Genomic DNA, 19,737 nt, shown 5'->3' on the forward strand with positions numbered 1-19,737 from the left:
CCGGAGGCGGCGAGGCCGAAGGCTCCGGTTAATGATTGCCGAGGGCTCGCCGGCGGTAGGCTGTTAATGATTAAAGGCGGTAACTAAGCGCTCGCTCTTCCCACCCCGCGGACGGCGCCAAGTTGCGAGCCCTGTTTAAACTCGGAAATAAATTCAGTATTGGCCTTCCAAAAAGCTAAGCCGTCCTCTCCCTCRCGTCCAGCGGGCCAGGTGCGTTTTCTACTCATATAGTAATTTTAGCGTAAATAAAGTGATGATTTGGGGTTGGCTTCCACCTACTAATCTCAAAGTAACCCGCGGAAGGGAGAAYCGTAGGTGGCTGCGGCAGAGCCGCTTCGCCGGAGCGGCATTGCGGAAGGCGTCGCTTTTTCTTCCCGTTTCGGCTCTTCCGCGCCGATCRGTCCCTGCCGCAAGTCCACCGGCACAAATACATGTTTTTTTTCCTCTTTGCTAATGCTTCCTAGGTGCTTTCCTCCCCCGATCGCATCCTCCCCGGGGAACCCGACTTCTTCCTTGTTTTGCCTCTGAAAAACTCGCTCTGCAGCCGCTTTGCACGTGCTTGGGGCCGGGCAGGCGAGCCTGGCGCTCCCGGGCTGCTTTCCAACTCTTAAATATATATATATAATCTCATATTTACGCATGCTAGCCGTGCATTCGTGCAGCAGCGCAAACGGGGCGAGGCCCGGAGGCCTCCCTCGCGGCGCGTTTGCTCTTGACCCCTTGCTTTTTTTAATTTTTTAATTTAATTTCTTTTTTTTTTTCGCTTCCGTAGGCAGGCGCGCTCAGGCGAGGGTTAATGCCGGCGGCGGCCGCCTTTCCGCTTTTAACCGCTCCGCGCTCCCGCGGCTTTTTATCGCCGCCGGCATGGCCCGGGAAGGCGGCTGCAGAGATTCCCACCTCTACTACTACGGCATCAAATTCGCCCTGGCCGCCTACGCCAGCTTCTTCTCGGTAGGTGCCGCGGCCTCTCGCCGGCTTCGGCTCGTCGGAGCCGCCCCACGGGAACGGCGGCGGGCGGCGCGCTGGGTTTCGGCGGGTTTGCATGTGCCTCGCTGATGTATTTTTAATTTTTTAATTATTATTATTAATTTTTTTGGGCATTCCTGGAGCGGCTCTTGCAAATCGGCCAAAGCACGCGCACTCGGGTTGCAAAGCGAGGCTTATTCCGTGCCTCAACGCCGGCACCGACGCTTATTTCCGCAAGGCAAGCGCTGCTCCTGCAGCGTTCCCGGGTGGATATCCCAGCTCCGGCCTGCTGTTTTGATTTGATTTTATTATATTATTTTTAATGAACYAACCTTGGGCGGCGATGCTTGGCATCGCTCCCCCTGGGGAAAGGGAAATGAGCATTTGCTGTTTAAACAGGCTATTTAAAGTAGCACRAACTAGAAATCATCTGAGGATAAAGCTAATTTTTGCTTTCCTTTCCAAAAGAAACACTTGTTTCATCTTATTTTTTTTATTCTGTAGATCTGAAATACGCTGTTTCRATTCACGCTTGTGAAACTATTTTTTTTGCATTCCTCCACACCGTCAGCAGCCAGGCGCTACGCGATGCTTAATCACGAGAGTATTCATCCCCTAATTTTATTTTTAATGGCAAAAAGCACTGTTTTCTATATGCCTTTTTCTCACGTACGTGTTGCAATAAAACACCTCGATAAAACAGGGCCGGTCGCCGAACCCACTGCTTCTCCCAGCGTGAGCAAGACGAGGGAGCGTCGAGATTGGGGGATTCAACACGATTTTGCCCCTTGGCTCCCTTTTTGGGGGCAAGTGACGGTGCCTTCTGCACCCGCTTCCCTCCATAGGCAGTCGCTGTGTTTTTGCATATATATATAAATATATATATTTTTAAATACTGTTAGAAAGTCGGTTTGCAGCCGTCTGCCGTTGCCTCGCGTTGGGGAAACGGGCAACGAGGTGGAGAAGGTCCCAGCGGATCTGCTGCTTGCTGGGTCGGATTGGGAGATAAATTCCCCAGGGGTGCTGGTGAGGACGAGTGGGTTTTCTAATTATTATTATTTTTTAATCTTTTATTTTGTTGCGGTTTGCCTTCGCTGGGAGCCGTGCCGGTGCATCCGCTCCCTTCCCAGCAATGCTTCCCGTGCGGAGCGGACCTGGGTGGTGGGTACAGGAGCAGAGCGGGGCGGCGCTGGGCAGAGGGAGCAGCTTTTGCGAGGTTTTCCTAAATAATTCGGGGAAAACCCACCTTCTCTAACTTTAGAAAAGCTGCTCTTGAGCATGCACGAGCTCCGCAGCCCTCGAGCCAGCTCCCGCGTTGCCTCCGGGTTAATTAATTAAAAGCGAGCGAGTTTTCCTGATTGGCACGGTGAGGATTCGTGGAGTTGCATTAACGTTCCCCCCCCGCCTTTGCATCCCAGGGTGCTTCCCGGGACGCTGCATCAGAGAGAAAACATTAAATCAAACCTAATCCTGGTGCATGGGGTTGGAAATGGAGCCCAAAGCCGCGGCTGTGATTAAAAGCCCGTTATCGGCAGTAGAGCTGCTTGTTTGGTTGCAATTAGCTAAAATGCCTGTAAAATGCCCCGTGCCCCAACTTTGCTTTCCGAGATGTTTGGATTCCTTTTTAAATGAGTCGGAGCTGGGAAGCAGGCGGTGATGGGGCATAAGCTGGCTGCTAATAATGCCCCAGAAATAGTCTTCAAATGCAGGAGGAAAGAAAAAAATAATCCCTAAAAAAAAAAAAGCACCAAGGATGGTGCATGGGAATTAAGGATTGAAATCGCGGTGTAAATGAGCAGGAAGGGCTTGGAGGGCTTGAGCAAACCCTTGGAGATTCCAGAGCGGCAAATCCCTCGCGGGAAGCGGGAGCGAAAGCAAGCGAGGCCCGGCCTGCCTGTCCTGCAAATCCCTCCTCCGCCTTGGAAAAGCGGGCGTGCAATCCGTGGCGTCGCGGTTGGATTTGGAGCTGTCGGGGTGAAAAGGTGCCTTTTTTTTGGAGCCCTGTTTTATCGCAGCCTCTTTGGGGTCTCTTTTGCAATCGGGGCTGTTGCATCGAAGGGGAGGAAGGTTGTCGCGACTCCTGCGTCGCTCTTTGCGGTGCTTTTTGTCCTTTCGTTGCCTCGTCTCTAATAAATATCTGTGCGGATGTGCAAAGAGGGAAAGTGGCTTGGTGCAAGCCAGCACTCGAGCCCGGCGCGGGAACCAGCCCTGCGGATGTGCAGCAAAATGGGCTGTCGGGGGCATCGTGCTACCCAAGGGCGGGAATTGGGGTGGACGGGCCGTTGCTTTTAATTATTTTATCGGTATCCAGATGCTCCGGGGTCTGCCCGAGGGCCAGCCCAGGCAGGGAGGGCAGCGAAAAACCTAGCAAAAGCCGGTCGAAAGCTGTCGGCTTGATTTATCGCGTTGCAACGCAACATCCCTTTTGCAGCCTGGCCTCGAGCGCCGCCGTTTCCAGCTGCGGGCGGGTTTATTAAGAGAGAATAAAATGCCGAGCAATAAATGATGGACTCGTGTGCAAACGAAGTCCACTAGTAAGAGGATGCATGGAACGCCGCCCGCACGGCGTCCGCTCCTCTGCGTGCGTTGCTCTGCGTGCACGGTTGCAATTCCCAATTGCTTGGCCTTGATGAACCTCAAGAGCATCTCCATTTGGAGGAGGAACCGATCTTGGGGGTTTTCCCAGCCTTTTTTTTTCCCCCCTCTTCCTTAATTTCGTGCACGCGGTGCGAGAGGTTTCGGCCCTTCCCTTGCAGGTGCTGGGCCTGGCGGTCCTGTGCGTGGGGATTTACGCCGAGGCGGAGCGGCAGAAGCACAAGACGCTGGAGGGCGTCTTCCTGGCGCCGGCCGTGATCCTGCTGCTGCTGGGCGCCACCGTGTTCGGCGTCTCCTTCGTCGGCACCGTCGGCAGCCTCCGGGACAACCGCGCGCTGCTCAAGGCGGTAAGGCCGCCGCTCTCCTTGCGTGCCGGGTGTTTTTTGGGGATTATTTTGTGCAATCTCGAGGAGGATGAGTGCATCCTAATGCAATGCCGCCCGGGTTGCCGCGATGGGTTTTCCCTTCCTGGCTGGTGCAAATAGGATGGAAAAGCATTGCTGTGAGCCCACTCCTGGGGATTTTCCCGTGCAAAATCAAGCGCTTTGGCGGCAGGCGTTGCATCCCTGCTGCACGAGGCCTGATCTCCTGGAAAGGTGTGAACTGGCTGCATGGCGATGGGAATTTTGTGGTCCTGCGGGAACACGGCGGAGGCCGGGGCGGCGAGCGGCTCTTCACCCGTTGCTTTTGCATTCGCCAAACGGATTGTGTTGACGTAGCGGCCGGCTGTGAGTCCGTCTCCCTCCATCCCGCTGGGCAGTTTGAGAACTGCTCTTATATGCAATAAAGTCTTTTACTTGCTAATGGCGGCTGGAYCATCTCCTAGCGTGGGAAAAACCTGGATGAGTGGAGCTGAAAAGAAAAAACTCAAGGGCTTTCAAGAAAAATTGCAAGGGGCCGTCGCACGAAGTGACATGCCGATGGTAAAAGCCTCGGGAGCTGTGCGGAAACAGCAGAGCCAGATCCCTAATCCTCCTGTTATCYGTGGCTGGCTGCCTCCTGGGGTAAAAGCGAGGTATTTTGGGGCTGATGCCATCGCTGGCAGAGCCAAGTCTCCGTTGGGAAGCTGATTTCTGCTGTGCCACCGCCAGTAGGTAACTGCTCCGACTCCTATTTGCAAGAGTTATGAGCAGAGCCGTGGGAAAAAATACCTTGGCAGGGTTAACTGAAGGAGATCCAGGAGGAAACCGTTGGCTCTYGACCTTTTTCCAAGGGTTTTGTCGGAGCGCTGGGCGCCTTTGCCCGCTACGGCCGGAGCAGAGGCTTGCAGTGATTTATAAGTGCCTCTGCCCCAAGGCTSGGGCTCGTAGTGCCGAGACGCGGCACCTGCGCCGGGTGCTTGGTGCCGTTTCAGTTAAAAAGACGCCTGGGATCAGAGCTGTGCAAAAGCCGAGGTTTTGCTGTTTTTTATCCGTGCAATGCCTTCGCTGGCGTGGAATACCATATAGCCTGAACATGCACTTAATTCCTTATCCACTGACTTTTTGTCCTTCTCTCCGGATGCTGAGTTGTTTTGCTCTCGGTGTCGCCTCTAGTATATAAACCTCTTTTTTTTTTTTTTTCTGTGCTGCAAAAATGCTGTTTTTCCTTCAGGATAAACCCTGGAAAATATTTTCTTCTGCCAAAGCTGCAGTTAGGTTGCTGGTAGAGCACACTTCATCTTTTTCTCTGTACGCTTCTGGAGCTATGCAGCCTTGTGCTCATTCTGTCTAGGATTATTCAAGACAAGGATAATTATTTCAAATATCATCTTTTTTTCACCCCCCCCATCCTTCCTGTGCTAATATTCATGATTCACAGCGGATCCTCTGTTTCCCTAATCTGGCCCGAATGCAGCAGTGGAAAAATCAACATATGCTAAAAGGGGGGATCTCGTCCTCATAGCACCCATGGGCGACGGCACCCAAAGCTCCTGAGCTGCCTCGTGTGGGTTGTTGGCTGGAAATTGCTGCTGTAGACGTAGCTGAATAAAAAGAAATAATCCTGCCCCTTTCCCTTGTTTTTTTTCCTCCCCCCCGTGGGTAGAAGCAGCTTTGTGCCTGCTGCGGAGAATAAAGTGAGACCGGTGAGGTTTTGGGAGCAGACAGCAAAGCGGCAGCCTCTGCCCCGCGGAAGACAAATCCAGCAGGTTTTTGCGAGAATTGCACAGATTTCATTTTTTATTAATATTTAGGCAGGGGAAGGCTAGCTCCCAGGAAGCATTAAGCAGGGGAGGAGTGTTGCAGGCAGGGTCTGGAGGCAAGTGGAGGCTCCAAGGCTGCCTATATAGTGTGTATATATATAATTTCCTRTAACAGAGGCTGCTGAAAACCAGGTGTGCAGGAAAGAGGCAGCTCAGGGTTGGGAAATAGTAAAGAAGAGCCCTTGAGGGCTTTTCTCCCTTGGGTGTTCCTTAATTCCCCGGATTGGGATGCAGAGTGATGCAGGATGGCCCAATACCCTCTTAATGGCCCGTTTCCGGGAGCAAATGGGCAAAACGATGCTCATAGGACCGGATCCAGTCTCCGCTCCCGCTTCTGGAGCTGCACCGCGGTTGGAAAAGCAGCTCCCTGGCAAAGGGATGGCAGTGTGGGAAAGACCGGCGCCGCCGTGCTCCAGGGTGGGTTTTGGTGCAGAATTGCCCCTTTTTTATTTGTGCTTTTATCTGCTTGCAGTTATACTGGCAAAAATGCACGGCCGGGGGGTTGGCTGAGCTTGGGATCTCTGTGTTAAATGGGAATCTCTGTCCCCTTCCCAGGCTCGTGAAGCCTATAAGCTTCAGCGGTTATTTGCAAAGCGCGTCCCTGTTTCCCGTGGAGCCTGATGGGGTTTTTATTCCCGTCGTAGGGGGTGTCCAGCCGCGGGGTGTCAGAGGGCTCCTCGCATTTTGGCCTCACGCGTCATGTCCGGGCTCGCTTTCCCATGCGCGGGAAACTGGGGGTGCTCGCGGTCGGCCAGCGGCCTTGCTCCAGCCTGGGAGAGCTGCTTCCCGCTGAATTTATGGGGAAAAACTCTTGAAAAGACAATTTTGCTTAATGGGGTTTGCAATGGGTTAGATAATGCATGAATCGGCGTAGCAGGCTTTTACCAGCTCGTGCACACAGATGTGTTGCAGCTGCCGGCACGTGCGCGCTCAGGGAACCCGAGCCGAGGACGAGCATCCTCCTCCCCGAACTTCAGCTCACCAATAAATATCGGATTATTTCTCCAACTAAAAATACACCTTTGCCTGCAATGAAGCCCTCTGCATTCAGAAGAAAATATTTCTGGGCTGTAAAGCAATTCACGTGATGGCACGTGGCGTTAATAACCAGCTGGAAAAAAAAGTCGTGGGTGGAGGTGTGGGCGTCTACCCGCTCGTTCAGCTCCCGCTCGTCCCCCTAATTTAGTGCTGACTGATGGATTCGATTTTTTTTTTTCCTCCGCTCCGCGGACAAAAATCTAGCGATGTTTCCGGCAGGCRAAGCGGTTGGGGGAGTTACCGACCCGCTTGATGGATTATTCCAATATCGGCCCTGCAAGATGCCGTAGCCGAAATTGCCTTTTGGTTTTCATCTCTTCCCTATCAGCCGGGTTCTCCCGGGTTGTTTTCTCTAAGTGTCGCGTGCGCAGCGCTTGCCCCCGCTGCTTTAATTACTTCTCTAATATCCAAAGCGCGGTCGGTTCGCTAAAAGCCCCCCYGGCTCGCTGTTCTCCGCACGAGTTTATTGGAAAAAAATCTGGGAGCAGAYGTAGGGGTTTTAGCACTCGGTGCGTTTAATCGGCGTTACCAATACTTGCATTTAATCGGTCGCTTAGGGATTTCTGCTGGGGAATCGATTTGGAAGCTTTCCCACTGATAGTTTGCAAATTGTCCCCAAACTGCCCTGAAGCCGGCTCGTTTTTGGGGGGGTTCTGGGTGAGTTGGTGACTTTGCTGTAATATCAGTATTCCTCCTGCTGCAGCTGGCCGGGCTCATTGGTTTAAGCTCTGGTTGCACTTACAGGGCAGGAGAAAATCGGGTTTTGCGCTTTTATGTGCCCAAATCGGCAACTCCTGGTTTTGCCTCGAGCCGGTTTTGCCCGAACTGGGTCGTATCCTGGCTCAGCACCTCCTGCCCGGTGGATCCCGGGGGTGTTTGAGCATCTGGAAAGCGCTGAATTTGCAAAGGTGCTTTATAAAATAAAGGTTTTATTTCTGGCGGAAAGAGGGAGAGCTGAGGTTTGGCCTCTAAATGCCCGTTGCACCCACAAAGAGGGAGATGAACCGCTGGGAAACGGCGGATCTGGAGGGGCCCTTGCTGTTTCTGCATAAAAGCCACCGGAATAAAAAAAAAAACGCATTAAAGCGGCGCTTTGGGTTTGGAGCTGGTCCCCGGGGCCGTTTGCACGATTGCACCAGGAGCCGGGCAGAAATTAGGCRGAAAAGCTCGGTTGCAGCAGAGCTGCGCAAAGCATCACCGTGCTGCGGCGCCGGCGCGAATCCATCCCGAAAGCGGCCGCGTGGAATAAATCCGAAGCGAGAAGCTAGGAAAATACCCCAAAGTTTACCCCCAGGGCACTTGGCTCTAGCAAACAAATAATCGCTCCAATATTGTCAATAAATAGGCGGATTTCCAAAATAGCTTGGAAAAGGCGCTTCCCCCCCCATGCCCTGCTTGCAAAGGGTCGAACTGAAAGTCTCGGTATCCCATTAATCCCATCTGTATCCCATAAAGAAAAAAATCCCATAAATAGCGTGACTGCAGCATTTTGCAGTAATCTGCATGGATAATTTCCACTGAATTGCATCAATCCTTAAAGGCTTGAGCAGATTTTGCCTCGAGATATTTTTCGGGCTTGGGAGGTGGGGACAGGGTCTGGCGATGTCTTGGAGCAAATTGGATCGCTTGGGGTCTAAAAGCCAGAAATGGGGGGAAAAGAGGAGGTTTTTCCAGCAGGAACGAAGCGGAAAGGGTCAGATTTGGTCTTGGGAGGGAGCAGGGGCTCGTTTGGCATTGCACACCCCATAAATAAATAAAAAAGCACGGTTTGCACGAATAACGCAGCGTCGCGGGCRCCGTGCAAGGCAGCGAGGGTTATTYCTGCGCCGGTGAAGCCGGAGGTGCTCYGCGAAGTCTCGGAGCGTCTGGGCTTCGCTGTCCTCCTTTAATCCCCGGGAGGCAGGCGTTCCCGACGGATCCTGTTTTTTGTGTTTTTTTTCTTTTTTCTTCAAAGCGACTTTGAAAGCTTCATTTCCATGTGGGAATAAACAAGCGTTTGGTTTTGCCGAGGAAGAGCTACCTGCAAGTGTTGTTGCAAAAAAAAAAACACCCAAAAAAACAACAAAAAAAGGGAAAAACCTCAAAAAGAGCAACTCTAGGCAGGAGAAAGCTCTGGCCYGTCGCTGGGAAAGAYGAYGGGGYTTTGCAGAAGGAGAAGCYAAATCGCCAAAGCCAAATATATAACACGTAGGCACGTAACGTGTATATGCACGTAATTATCCATATATCTATATAAYRTATATCCTATATATTGCTTCTGCCAGGGGATCCTGGGTTATTCCCAGCCAYAGTTTGGGTGGGGATGCAGGTGCTTTGGAGCGAGCGGGTTGCATCCCGGTGGGCCGGGATGTGGCTGTCGCCTCTCTCCCGCGCTCGCTTTGGCTTTGGGCAAGATTAATGGTAAAGAAAGCGGCGCTGGGGGGTCGTTAAATGGGGGAAGGAGCCGGTAGATGAGCGGCTTGGAGGTGGGTTGGCTGCCGGAATGGGGGAGATTCATCTTTTTTAGTCAAAGTTATTATTTTATTTTAATCCCATGGGATGATTTATCGCGGCGGTTGGGATCGACGAGCCCTTTAAAGGGCGCTGGCTCCGGCGAGCGTTCGTCGAACGAAGCGTCGAGGAGCTTTTCCCCGTCTCGGCCGCGACAAATCGGCGGCTGAAACCTTTTTTTKGGGGCTCTTTTCTCCCCGCGAAAGCCGGCGCCCTGCAACGAGACGTTGCGCGACGCCTCGTCCGGAAACCCCCCGGATTTAGGCCAAACCTCCGCGTTGGTTTGCGAAGCGGCCCAGGGATTACGGCACCGAGCTCGATTTCAATAYGCGCAGAGCAGGTTGAATCACGTTATAATTTGTGTTTTTATAGCTGTGATGGGATAATCCGTGTTTTCCCGCCGCCGCCGCCCGGTGGGACCGCGACGGTTCGCGAGGTCGCCGGGGCGAGCGGAGTGGAGCGCTGTGATTCGGGCTCTGGGGCGCTAATCCCTCGCTTTTTCCCGCGCAGTTTTTCTGGATCCTCCTGGTGCTTTTCAGTGCGCAGATGCTGCTGCTGCTGGCCGAGGTGGTCTTGGAGAGCAAGGTGAGTGCAATTAAGCCGTGCTGGGGTGGGGACAAGGTAATTAGCCGACCGGGTTTTTTCCTTAGGGCTCGTTAAGCTCCTCGCCTCGGGGAATGAACGGTTTTGCCACGCTTTCCGCCGGAGCGGCTCCTCGAAGGCCTTCGGAGCCGGGTTCCCGCGCCGCCGGCGGGTTTGGCTCGGCGCGTCGTCGCCTCCGTGCCGCTCGCCCAAGCGCTAATTATTTTCGGGTCAGAATTAATTACGGAAGCCGCCCTTTTCTCCCCAGTCTTGATAAGCAGGGAGGRAAAAAAAAAAAGTATTTTCCCTTTCCCCAGCGTTTTCCCAGCTGTGGCGTTTTCCTGGCGCGCGTGAAAGGTCTTTTTGCATCAAATTGCCATTTAATTTGCCRCATGTTGGAGGCTCCTCGGAGGTTCCTGCGCCCTGGGGCAACGCTTGCCCGGAACGGGTCCATCTGCAATGTTTTTCCCCCCGGTGCTGTTTTCCCGCGTGAGCCGCCTTTTCCATGGCTTTTTCCTCCCCCTCCCGCAGATGAACGCGGTTTTCCATGCCAATATCCAGGAGGGCATCAGGCACTATTACGATGACCTCGACTTCAAGAACATCTTGGATTTTGTGCAAGAAAAGGTCAGTGCTTGTGTCGGGAGGGTGGGAGGCCTATTCTTTATTTTTATATATATATATTTATTTACATACATATATACACACATATCTATAAATAAATAACTAAAGATATATATCTTAAGATATCCATATATATCTTAAGAACAGATATATGTATATATATATATTTTTTCTCCCAAGAGGCAAAGCGTTGCAGTCGAGCCCCGCTGGGGCTGGATTAAATGCCCCCGGCGATCGTTTTTGGCTCGCTTTGCTCTTTTTGCGCGCGTCGCGCTGCTTCCCGAGCCGACCGCGAGCGTTTAAAGCAGGTTGTTCCGCCTTGCAAAACCTGGTTTTGTCGCCGGCTCCGTCGGACCTTGCAGCGAGCAGGTAGCTCGGCCGCAGCTYGCAGGCCGGGAGCTCGTCGAAGCTCTTATCCCTCCTTTCATCCGCTGGCCGGAGCGTCGGGAATACGCAGCTCTTATCTCCGGCTTTGAAGAGGAGGAGGAGGAGGCAGCGGCTCCTCCTTCCTCGCTTTGATGCTGTGGTGGAGCTCAAGAAAGCTCTCCGTCTTTTTATTTATTTTATTTATTTTTTAATTATCTATTTTTATTATTATATCTATTTTTTATTTTATTAATTTATGTTATCTTTTTAAATTTTTTTTATTTTAGTTATTTTACCTTTCCGGGAAGGTTTCCACCTCCAGACGAGAGACGGTYGCGCCCAGTTCACGTAACCTCAACCCCCTTTTGGCACCGTTTTGCTTTCTCCTTCCTCCCTTGAGCTTGAACCAAAACCGGGGAGGAAYGGGCGCTCTTAGGAGCCGGCAAATCGCGCCGGCTTCATTCCAGGCGTCGGGCGCCGGCGAGCCTTAAACCGGAGCGATGCTTTAAGCGAGACTCGGCCGCCTCCGCTCTGATCCGCGCTTGGAACCACAGYGGAAAATAACGTGAATTTTGCATTACCGCAATTACGGCGCAAATTATTCGGGTTTGCCCRTGGGCRCCTCCTCTAGAYGCTTGGTCAGTGAATATGTGTRTATATATATGTATATATATGCGTATATATATGTAAATATATAGTGTRATAGGTTGCTATCACGCACGCATCTCTCCTGCCTGCTACAGCGAGGTTTTTCCTACCGAGGGAAAGCTGCAAAGCCGCAAACTTGTTTACCAGGAGAAGGGATGAGCCGCTAGATTAAAAAAAACAGCTTTTATCCTGCAGGGAACAGAAAACGACTCTTTCATTAAAGCCTTTTTTATTTTTTTTTTTTCACCTCCTTTCTTCGAAGCGGAGGGAAAAAGCAGCTTTTCCTTTGCAGCCGCGCCGTCCGAGCTCTAATTTAACCTGACGGCGCGAGAAATCCCCGCCAGGCTCGCGGCGCCTTTACGAGCGTCGCGCGGCCCCGGCCGGCTTTAAGGAGCCGCGAAATATATTAGTTAAAGGCGCTAAAAGAGACGTTTCTGCCGCGCGCTCGGGGAACCGGGTTAGTCAGCGGTAATTAAATCAGCCAGGGCGCCCTTAACCCTCGGAAAAATCGGGAAGCGCCCGGCGAGGGTGGATGGGTTTGGCCGTTGCGTTTTTATTCCTTTTTTTAAATTTTTTCCCCCTTTTTTTGCAGTTCTCCTGCTGCGGCGGCGACGAGTACGGCGACTGGCGGGTTAACCGGTACCACTCGTGCAACGGCAGCGGCCCGCTGGCCTGCGGCGTGCCCTACACGTGCTGCGTCCGGAAGGTGCGGCGGCCCCGGTGCCGCCGGCAAAGCGCTGGCGTTTCCCGGGAATTTAGCGTTGGGGGCGGTGGGGTTTTTTCCCAGCCTGGTTGCTTTATACCTTAACCAAGACCAGGATATATATTAAAAAAAAAAAGGGTTTGCAAGCCGATTGCAGGGTGCGCGGGCCATAACTCGCTCCTTTGACATGTATAAAGGTATCAAAATTTATTTAGGAGGAGAAAAAGCTTCTGCCTGGGTTTGCAATATCGGTTCGGACCGTCTCTTCCGTGCAAAGGCCCTGGCAAAAGCGGGCCGAGGCTAAAAACAGCGGTTTTCTCGTATGGGATTTTTGCTAGCTCTAGGCGCCGGCGCTAAAGGAGCGTGGGAATAATTTCCCCGCCGATTCCCGCGGGAACGAGCTGCAGCTCGGTGGCCGGAGCCGCTTCGAAGGCCCCGATTTCTTTTCTGCCGCGTCTCGTGGGGGAAAAAGCCTCGTTTCCCCCCAAAATGTTCCCCATTTTGCTTTTCCATCTGTGCGCCTCCGAAGCACGGAAGGGTTTCGTGCTCTCGCCYGGGGGATTTTTTGCTGGCTGCTGACGCCGTGCGCCCGAAAGTGGGATAATTTCGGCACGTCGCGGTCTCGAGGCCCCTGTAGAAAAGTTACGGAAGCCGCCGCTCGATCCATAAAATAAGCCGAGAAAACCAGGGCAGGATTAACCCCGGGAGGCGCAAAGCATCCGACTAGCTCAGGGGTGTTCAGAGGCTTTTAAGGGTGCCGGAGCTATCCTGGCCTTGCTTTTCTTGGGATGAGCGAGAACGAGGGTTTGTTTTTTAGGTGGAAACCCCAAATTTTAGCGCTTCTCATCCGGATAGAGGCAGGGGAACTTAGTCTTACGGAGCTCCTGGGTAGCAGCGTGGGCTGGATTTGTCTCGTGAGCTCTCGAAACGTCCGCGCGAGCAGACACAGATCGAAGCCTTGAGGATTTTTAAAATCCTTTGGTTTCTCCCCCCAAAAAATCCTTTGGTTTCTCCCTGGCACGGCAGGCTTTGGAGAAATCCCCGCTAGGTCCCTGGAGAGTGAAACGCGTTCAATCCCCATGAAATTCCCTTTCTTGCGAGGGAGGGACGCGACCGACGGCGTTGGGAAAGGTGCCTGAGGTTAAACGCGGAGCGAATCGAGGGCAAGTTTTTGTTTTGCTCCGGTTCTCCGAGTCTCCAACGCTTCTCTGTTGGTAGGTGCCCGGAGAAGTCCCTAACACCCTGTGCGGATACAGGACCCTCGATAAAGAGGTAACGTGGGCTCGTCCCCTTTTGCTTGCAAATCTGTTCTGCTTTTCACCTGCGGAGACTTTATTTTATTATTATTATTATTATTATTATTATTATTATTATTATTATTATTTTGTCTTTCAGTCCTGCTAATTCAGTAGAACTTTGGGGGCAATTATTACATTTTCTTCCCAATTCCTTTTTCCCACTGCATTACTTAAAACCAGAGACTGGCATGCTGGGGAGGTCATATATTATTATTATTATTATTATTTTGTCTTTCAGTCCTGCTAATTCAGTAGAACTTTGGGGGCAATTATTACATTTTCTTCCCAATTCCTTTTTCCCACTGCATTACTTAAAACCAGAGACTGGCATGCTGGGGAGGTCATATATATATCAAATTAATCAGATATATAGATAGATAGATAGATCTATATCTATCTATCTATATATCGATCTGATTCTATATATATATAGAGAGAGAGAGAGAATCAGATCGATATATATATATATGAATGATTCTTTCTATCTATCTATCTGTCTGTCTATCTCTGTATTTTTTTCCTCTCGCTCCCCAGCCAAATTAATAGCTTTAATTTTAATTAATAGCTTCCTCGTTTGCMGTGGAAACCGCCTGCGGCGGGGGGAGACGAAGGGCTGAGGCGGGTTTCGGAGACCAGCAGCCGGCACCCACCGATCTGCGGGTTTCCAGCCCGATTCGGTGCCGCAGCTCCGGAACGCGCGGCCGAGGGTCGCGAACCCGTTTAGCTCATTTTTTTCCTCTTTTTTTTTGGCTGTTTCTCCGCGTCTCGCCGCCAGCGCCTGGAGCTGCTCGAGGTGATCCACGTGCGGGGCTGCATCCACGCCGTGGGGCTGTGGCTGCGGGACGACGCCGCGGCCGCGCTGGGCATCGCCTGCGCCCTGCTGCTGCCCCAGGTAGGCGCCGGGTCCCGCCGGGCTTTGCCGGGGCGAAACGATTCGCTTTGGGGGGGTTTCTCCCCGGGTGGGGAAGAAGCCGCCTGTTGCGCGGGGGGTTTTTTTTGCCACGCGGACGAGCGGGAAGCAAAAATTGGGAGCTTTCCTGCTGCAGCCTGGGCTATCTATTTCTTTTCAGCCGGGCTCCGAGAGACGATTTGCCCTAGTTTTCCCGGCGCGTTTTTTGCGGAGCGTTTAGCCGCATTGACGTCTCGGGGCCGCGGTGCCGGCGTCCTTGCAACGCGCGCCGCGGGTTTAATCGCCGGCCGGGCAGTAGTGCGTAAAAGCAAAGTCCATCTCCGAGCGAAGTGCGGATGCACCGAGCCCGTTATTTTTCCTCCTTGGCAGAGGAGCTTTTGGAGATGTTTTAATAACCAGCGTCGAGCTCGGAGGAGCTCCTTGGTGTCCCTGCCCTCCGCGGGTGATGCCTTGGGTTTGGAGGCAAGTTGATCTCTGGCCCCCCTTGCTTTGGGAAATTTTGGAGAAGGGTTGATTCTGGAAGTCTTTTTTCCCCCCTCCATTTTGGGCTTGGTTGCCTTCCTTCGTTTTCCACCCGGGACCTCGAGGCGGGTGGGCTGCTGGGGAGCTGAGCTTCCCAGATACGCCTGTGCTTGTGGGATTGGCGATCTCTTGGAGACACCGAAGCGGTCTTGGAGATGAAGATGCCGAAGCGGTCTTGGAGACGGAGGCGCCAAAGCAGCCTCATCTCGGACCTTTAGCCGGGGACACCTGCACCGAAGCATCTCCAAGGTTTCCATCCCCAYGTCTTCATGGTGGATGGTTTCTGGGGATGTTTTGTGGTCCTCAGCAAGACGAAGAGATAGCCCAAGCTGGCCACCSTGATAAGGTAGAAACAAGTGCATAAACGAGCTCCTCAGATCCCTTTTAGCCATCCTAAAGAAGCAGAGAGCRGCACACGTCCGGGTAAAGGAAGCTCCCTCAGAGGTCACCTCCGAGGGTTAATGCCTATCAGCTTGGAGGTGCAGATAGCTCATGGTTAAGGTGAACTACCTCACTTGCACTTTGCTGTTTCCTCGATCTCAAAAGCTCCTAGCTGTGACAACCGGGTATATATTACCCCCGAGAGGACAAATCCAGCAGATCAAACGCTTCGACCCTGGAAAATGCAGCGTCGGAGTCATGACGCGCGTTCTGCGGCTCAGCGCCGTCCCGTCTTGGTCAGGGCGACCTCAGCGCTCGCTGACGCGGACWTCTCCGCGGCGCCCAAATTCCCCTTTTCGCAAGCGGAGAGCTGGCGATTTCGTTGCTTTTTGACGTCTCGGTGGTTCCGGTTGCGCACTCGAGCGGCCGGCGCTCGCCGCGGGAAGCGTAGCGGGGGAATCGAAGGGATTTTTCCATTTGCACTCGGTGACCTCTGCAAAGAGCCCTGCCTATAAATGTCAATTTGCGGGAGGAAGAGCCAATACGAGATAAATGCTTGCCTTTTACTCGATTAGCTCTGGGAAAGCTTGAAACCCTTCGGYTCTTGCATCTAGCGTGGCCCGGCGTTGCAGCCGCCCCAACAGGCAAGAAGCCGGGGGCGCCTGCCCGCGAGGTTTTCCCCAAGAAAGAGTTTTTTTGCRGAAAATCTTGCTTTCAGAAGGACCCTGCGGGTTATCTCCTCCAGGCCTAAGGTTTGTCTTGCCGGGAACGTGATGCAACCCCTACTGGGAGCGGGAGCTGCGTTCCTCTCGCTGGCGCCCGGCCACGGCTCTCGTGCAAGAGTTTGTTGCTTTATTCTTTTTTTCCTAATTAAGCAAAAATCCAAGCGAGTCTTGCGTGATTGATTGCCCAGGAAAAGTGTTCTCCCAGCTCCACTTTCGGAGGAGCCTGGCCGGCGAGCCGCCTCTCTCCTTCAGCACGATTTGGGTCCGAGCCTAAAAACATTCGCCCCGTCCTCCCATAATATAAACTGGCTCTTCGTGCGTTAGAGGAACAGCAGCGGATAAATGGATTATTTTCCGTCTATGGGAAGCGTAAGTGCTCCCTTAAATAGYGCTTGCTCGGCTGGGTGCAATATGTATTTGACTGCTGCTGGCGCGATGAGCTGGCAACGGCGGCGGGATGCGCCGACGGCATTCCCGCGGTGCAACGGGCCGGCGCCGGGCGCTTAATTGTGATATTGCTTAAAATTATCATCCCCGTTAGCTAGAAATAATTGCCGGTTCGGGGAGCTAAAGAACGGGTCTTGTTGGCACGTGCGGGAAACTCGGCGGCCGGCCCGAGCGATCCCCCGGCAAAGCCGCGCGGGAAAATATCGGAGGCACAAAYGACCGTGCTTTATTTCCCTGCCCTGCGGGAGCCGGGTGACTGAAATCCCGGCGGGATTTGGGGCCTCCGGGAGCATCCTCAAGGACAATTTTTAAGAGCCGATAGCAAGGCTTAGGACTGGGCTCGGCTGCTTTGCGGCGCGCTTTTTCCCGGGGCCGCCAAAATAGGAATGGCATCATCAATGCAAGCTGCATCCATAGCCGTAGACACCCGTGTGCGGGTGCATATAGATATACGAGGGTGCAATGCATAGGTGCATTAGATACACTATATATATATGTATATGCCATTATTCACATCCGTAACCCAACCTGGGGATGGAAAGGGCCTTGGATCTATTTTAGGGATGCAACCATTCTTGCAAACACCGGGTCGCTGCACCTGCTGGATGCAGTTGTCCCCGCGGTGCATTTAAATCCCCTCAAAAAAGGCTCGGCAAGCGGCGGAGGGGAGCGGGAAGAAGCAGCGGCTTCCGAGCTTTAAACGGGCAGCGAGCGGCGGCTTCGGAGCGGCTTTTCTCCCCCTCGTCCTGCAAGGAAACGACGGGCTCGTTGCTTCGGGAAAGCGCGGGGCCCCGCGGCGCCTGCCGATATTGAACGCATCCATATTCCTGACAGCCGGCTTAGATTTTCATTAAGCGGGAAAAGGCGCTCGGAGCCCGGCGGCGCGGCGCGCGGAGGAGAGCGGCGGCGGTGGCGGGATGCGGGCCGGTCCCCTAGGACCGACGCGGGATTTTTCTCGCGGCGGGATGCTCCCAGCAGCCTATGCCCCGTTTCCCCAAACCCACCGGTTTGGGCAGGGATTGGGAGCCGCCGGCGTTAAATTTAGCGTAGCCGCAAATCTCTTCCGAGCTGCCGTTTGGCTCGGGGAGGGCAAATGAGCCGTCGGCCCCCAAAGCACGGCCTTTCCGAGGGTTTTGCTCGCGGGGCTCTTCCGCTGCGCCGGCAGCGGGGATTTTAATCTTTCCAACGCTGACACGCTAATAGAAGTAAATGATAGCGCTGGGCAAGCTTTTAAATGCTATTTAAAAAAAAAAAAGGTTTTTTTTTTAATGCTTAAAAGCACGGCCATTTAATATGGATTAGCGCAATCTGATTTGCCGCATCCGAGGCCCAGATTTACGTTGTGGCGGTCGGCGGAGGGATAGAGCTGGAGGGACTGGGGGGTCTTCCCTTGGATCTGCGTTTTTCCCGGGACTGAAGCAGGGCCATTTAAGGGTTCGGGGAGCGGGATCCCGGTTGGAGTCTCCGCTTTTTGCAGTGCTGCCATTTGTCCCCGACCCAATTAACGCTCCGCCGGCTGCCGGGAGCTYGCACGGGGCGATTTTTGCCCTTTGCACGTCCCGGGGAAGCGCAGGGGTTTTGCACGGTTTAAATCGGCACGTTATCGCCGTGCTGAATCCTGCAATCCGGCGCACGGCGAGGCCGCGCGCTTGCAGCAATTAGGCAGCGGGGCAGACGAGCGGGTTATTCCTCGAGGGCCGGCGGATGCAGCAACCGGGACTCAGTAGCATCCCCAGCCGCTGTTTTTAAGGGAATATCCTTGCAAGGTGGAAGACCGCTGGGCGAAATAAGGTTGCGTCGCGTTATTTGCTGCTTCGGTTGGGCGCAAAACGGTCCCTGGCTTCAGGTGCATCGCAACCGTTTGCGCTTCTCCCCGTTTGTCCCCACTTTGCAGGGTATCTAATGGATTAGGAGCCGCATTAAGTCATTAATAACGTTTTTGAGCTCCGGAAGTGATGTGCTGCAATACTGCAGTAGATTCCAGCTAATAAATGCCGTAGGCGCGATTTGGTTACGGATTTACGCTAAGCGAGATCACGCTGAAAAGATACGAGCTAATAGCGTTCWCAAAATGACCAGAAAACCCCCTGAAATGGTCCATCCCGGCATCGGGCATCGATTTTTTTTTTTTTTTTTAGGTGTTTGGCCTCGTTATGGCCCGGCTGTATTGGCGGAAGCTCGACGATATCTACTCCCAGCAGGACACGGTTGATTTTAAGAGGCTCGAGCGGCGGGATCTCAACGTGGCRGTGCTGGACCTGTCGGGCGCCGGCTGGTGCTGGTGCCTGCCCAGGGAAGGGGGCTACGTGCCCGTGGGCGCCGCCGGCGAGGAAGACGAGGAGGAGGAAGGCGCCGGGTGCCCGAGCGAGGCGTGAGTTGCCGCCGGAGCGGAAGAGGCAGCCGGCGGCGGTGGGATTTCCACGCTCGGGTTCACGCGACGCCTYGGGGGAAATTATAAAGCAACGCTGGAAGGATGTTTAAAAAAAAAATGCACCGCGCGGGCACGGGAACTCCGCGGGGTCCTTGGCTCCCTCGGCGCCGTTTGCACGCGTCTCCTTATTTTATTATTATTATTTTATTTTACGCCATCGATCCGACTCCTGCTGCGTTTTGCAAACTCGCCCCGCGCGGCGATAAAACGCCCAGGTAAGGAGGGGAACGTTAACGGGCCGCGACGCTTCGTTTCTCCCGCGCGGTAACGCCGAGGGCGACCGAGGCCGCGATCCCTTCTCGCGACGCGGGGATCGGATNCGCCGAGGGCGACCGAGGCCGCGATCCCTTCTCGCGACACGGGGATCGGATCGCCGGGGGGGGGGGAAGCCTTGGGCGGGTGAATTGCGCCGCTTTGCAAAAAAAAACCACGAGGGTGCTTTTATTAAAAAAAATAAATAAATAAAAGCAGAATGTAACCTCAGGGAGCCTCTGCACACGCCAAATTCCCGCTCGACTGCAGGAGCTGCGTTATATCAAGCGCAGCGCTTCCCCCCCCGGCCTTGGCGGCGGGGAGCGATAACCTTAGAAATCCGGTGCGGAAAAACGCGCTTGCTTAAGGAAGGCAACGTTTTTACGGTGGTGGTCCGCCGAGGCGACGCTCTTCCTTGCCGGTTTTAACAGCYGCGCTATCGATGAGAGGTTTTGGGGCGGGGGGGAGCGAGGCGCCGTGATTTGGGGGAGCGGGCGAGCACGGCAGGGCTCTGTCTCCCTCTTCCGACCGTTTTCGGGGGTTTTTTCTTGCGACAAATGACAAATGAGAGCTCCAG

At 53.6% G+C, this 19,737-nt stretch overlaps 1 protein-coding gene across 1 annotated transcript; it reads left to right on the forward strand.

The window, feature by feature from the left end:
• The first annotated feature begins 864 nt into the window (after positions 1 to 864).
• Positions 865 to 18,955, forward strand: LOC112975329 (tetraspanin-15-like). Its single transcript, XM_026085252.1, has 8 exons — positions 865 to 951; positions 3,723 to 3,908; positions 9,782 to 9,856; positions 10,385 to 10,480; positions 12,084 to 12,197; positions 13,413 to 13,466; positions 14,268 to 14,384; positions 18,616 to 18,955. The coding sequence occupies exons 1-8, from the start codon at positions 865 to 867 to the stop codon at positions 18,850 to 18,852; spliced, it is 966 nt and encodes a 321-aa protein (XP_025941037.1). The 3' UTR covers positions 18,853 to 18,955.
• Positions 18,956 to 19,737: the final 782 nt, after the last annotated feature.

The sequence above is a fragment of the Apteryx rowi genome, unplaced genomic scaffold (assembly GCF_003343035.1).
Source record: "Apteryx rowi isolate R43461 unplaced genomic scaffold, aptRow1 scaffold_662, whole genome shotgun sequence".
Taxonomy (NCBI): Eukaryota; Metazoa; Chordata; class Aves; order Apterygiformes; family Apterygidae; genus Apteryx; species Apteryx rowi.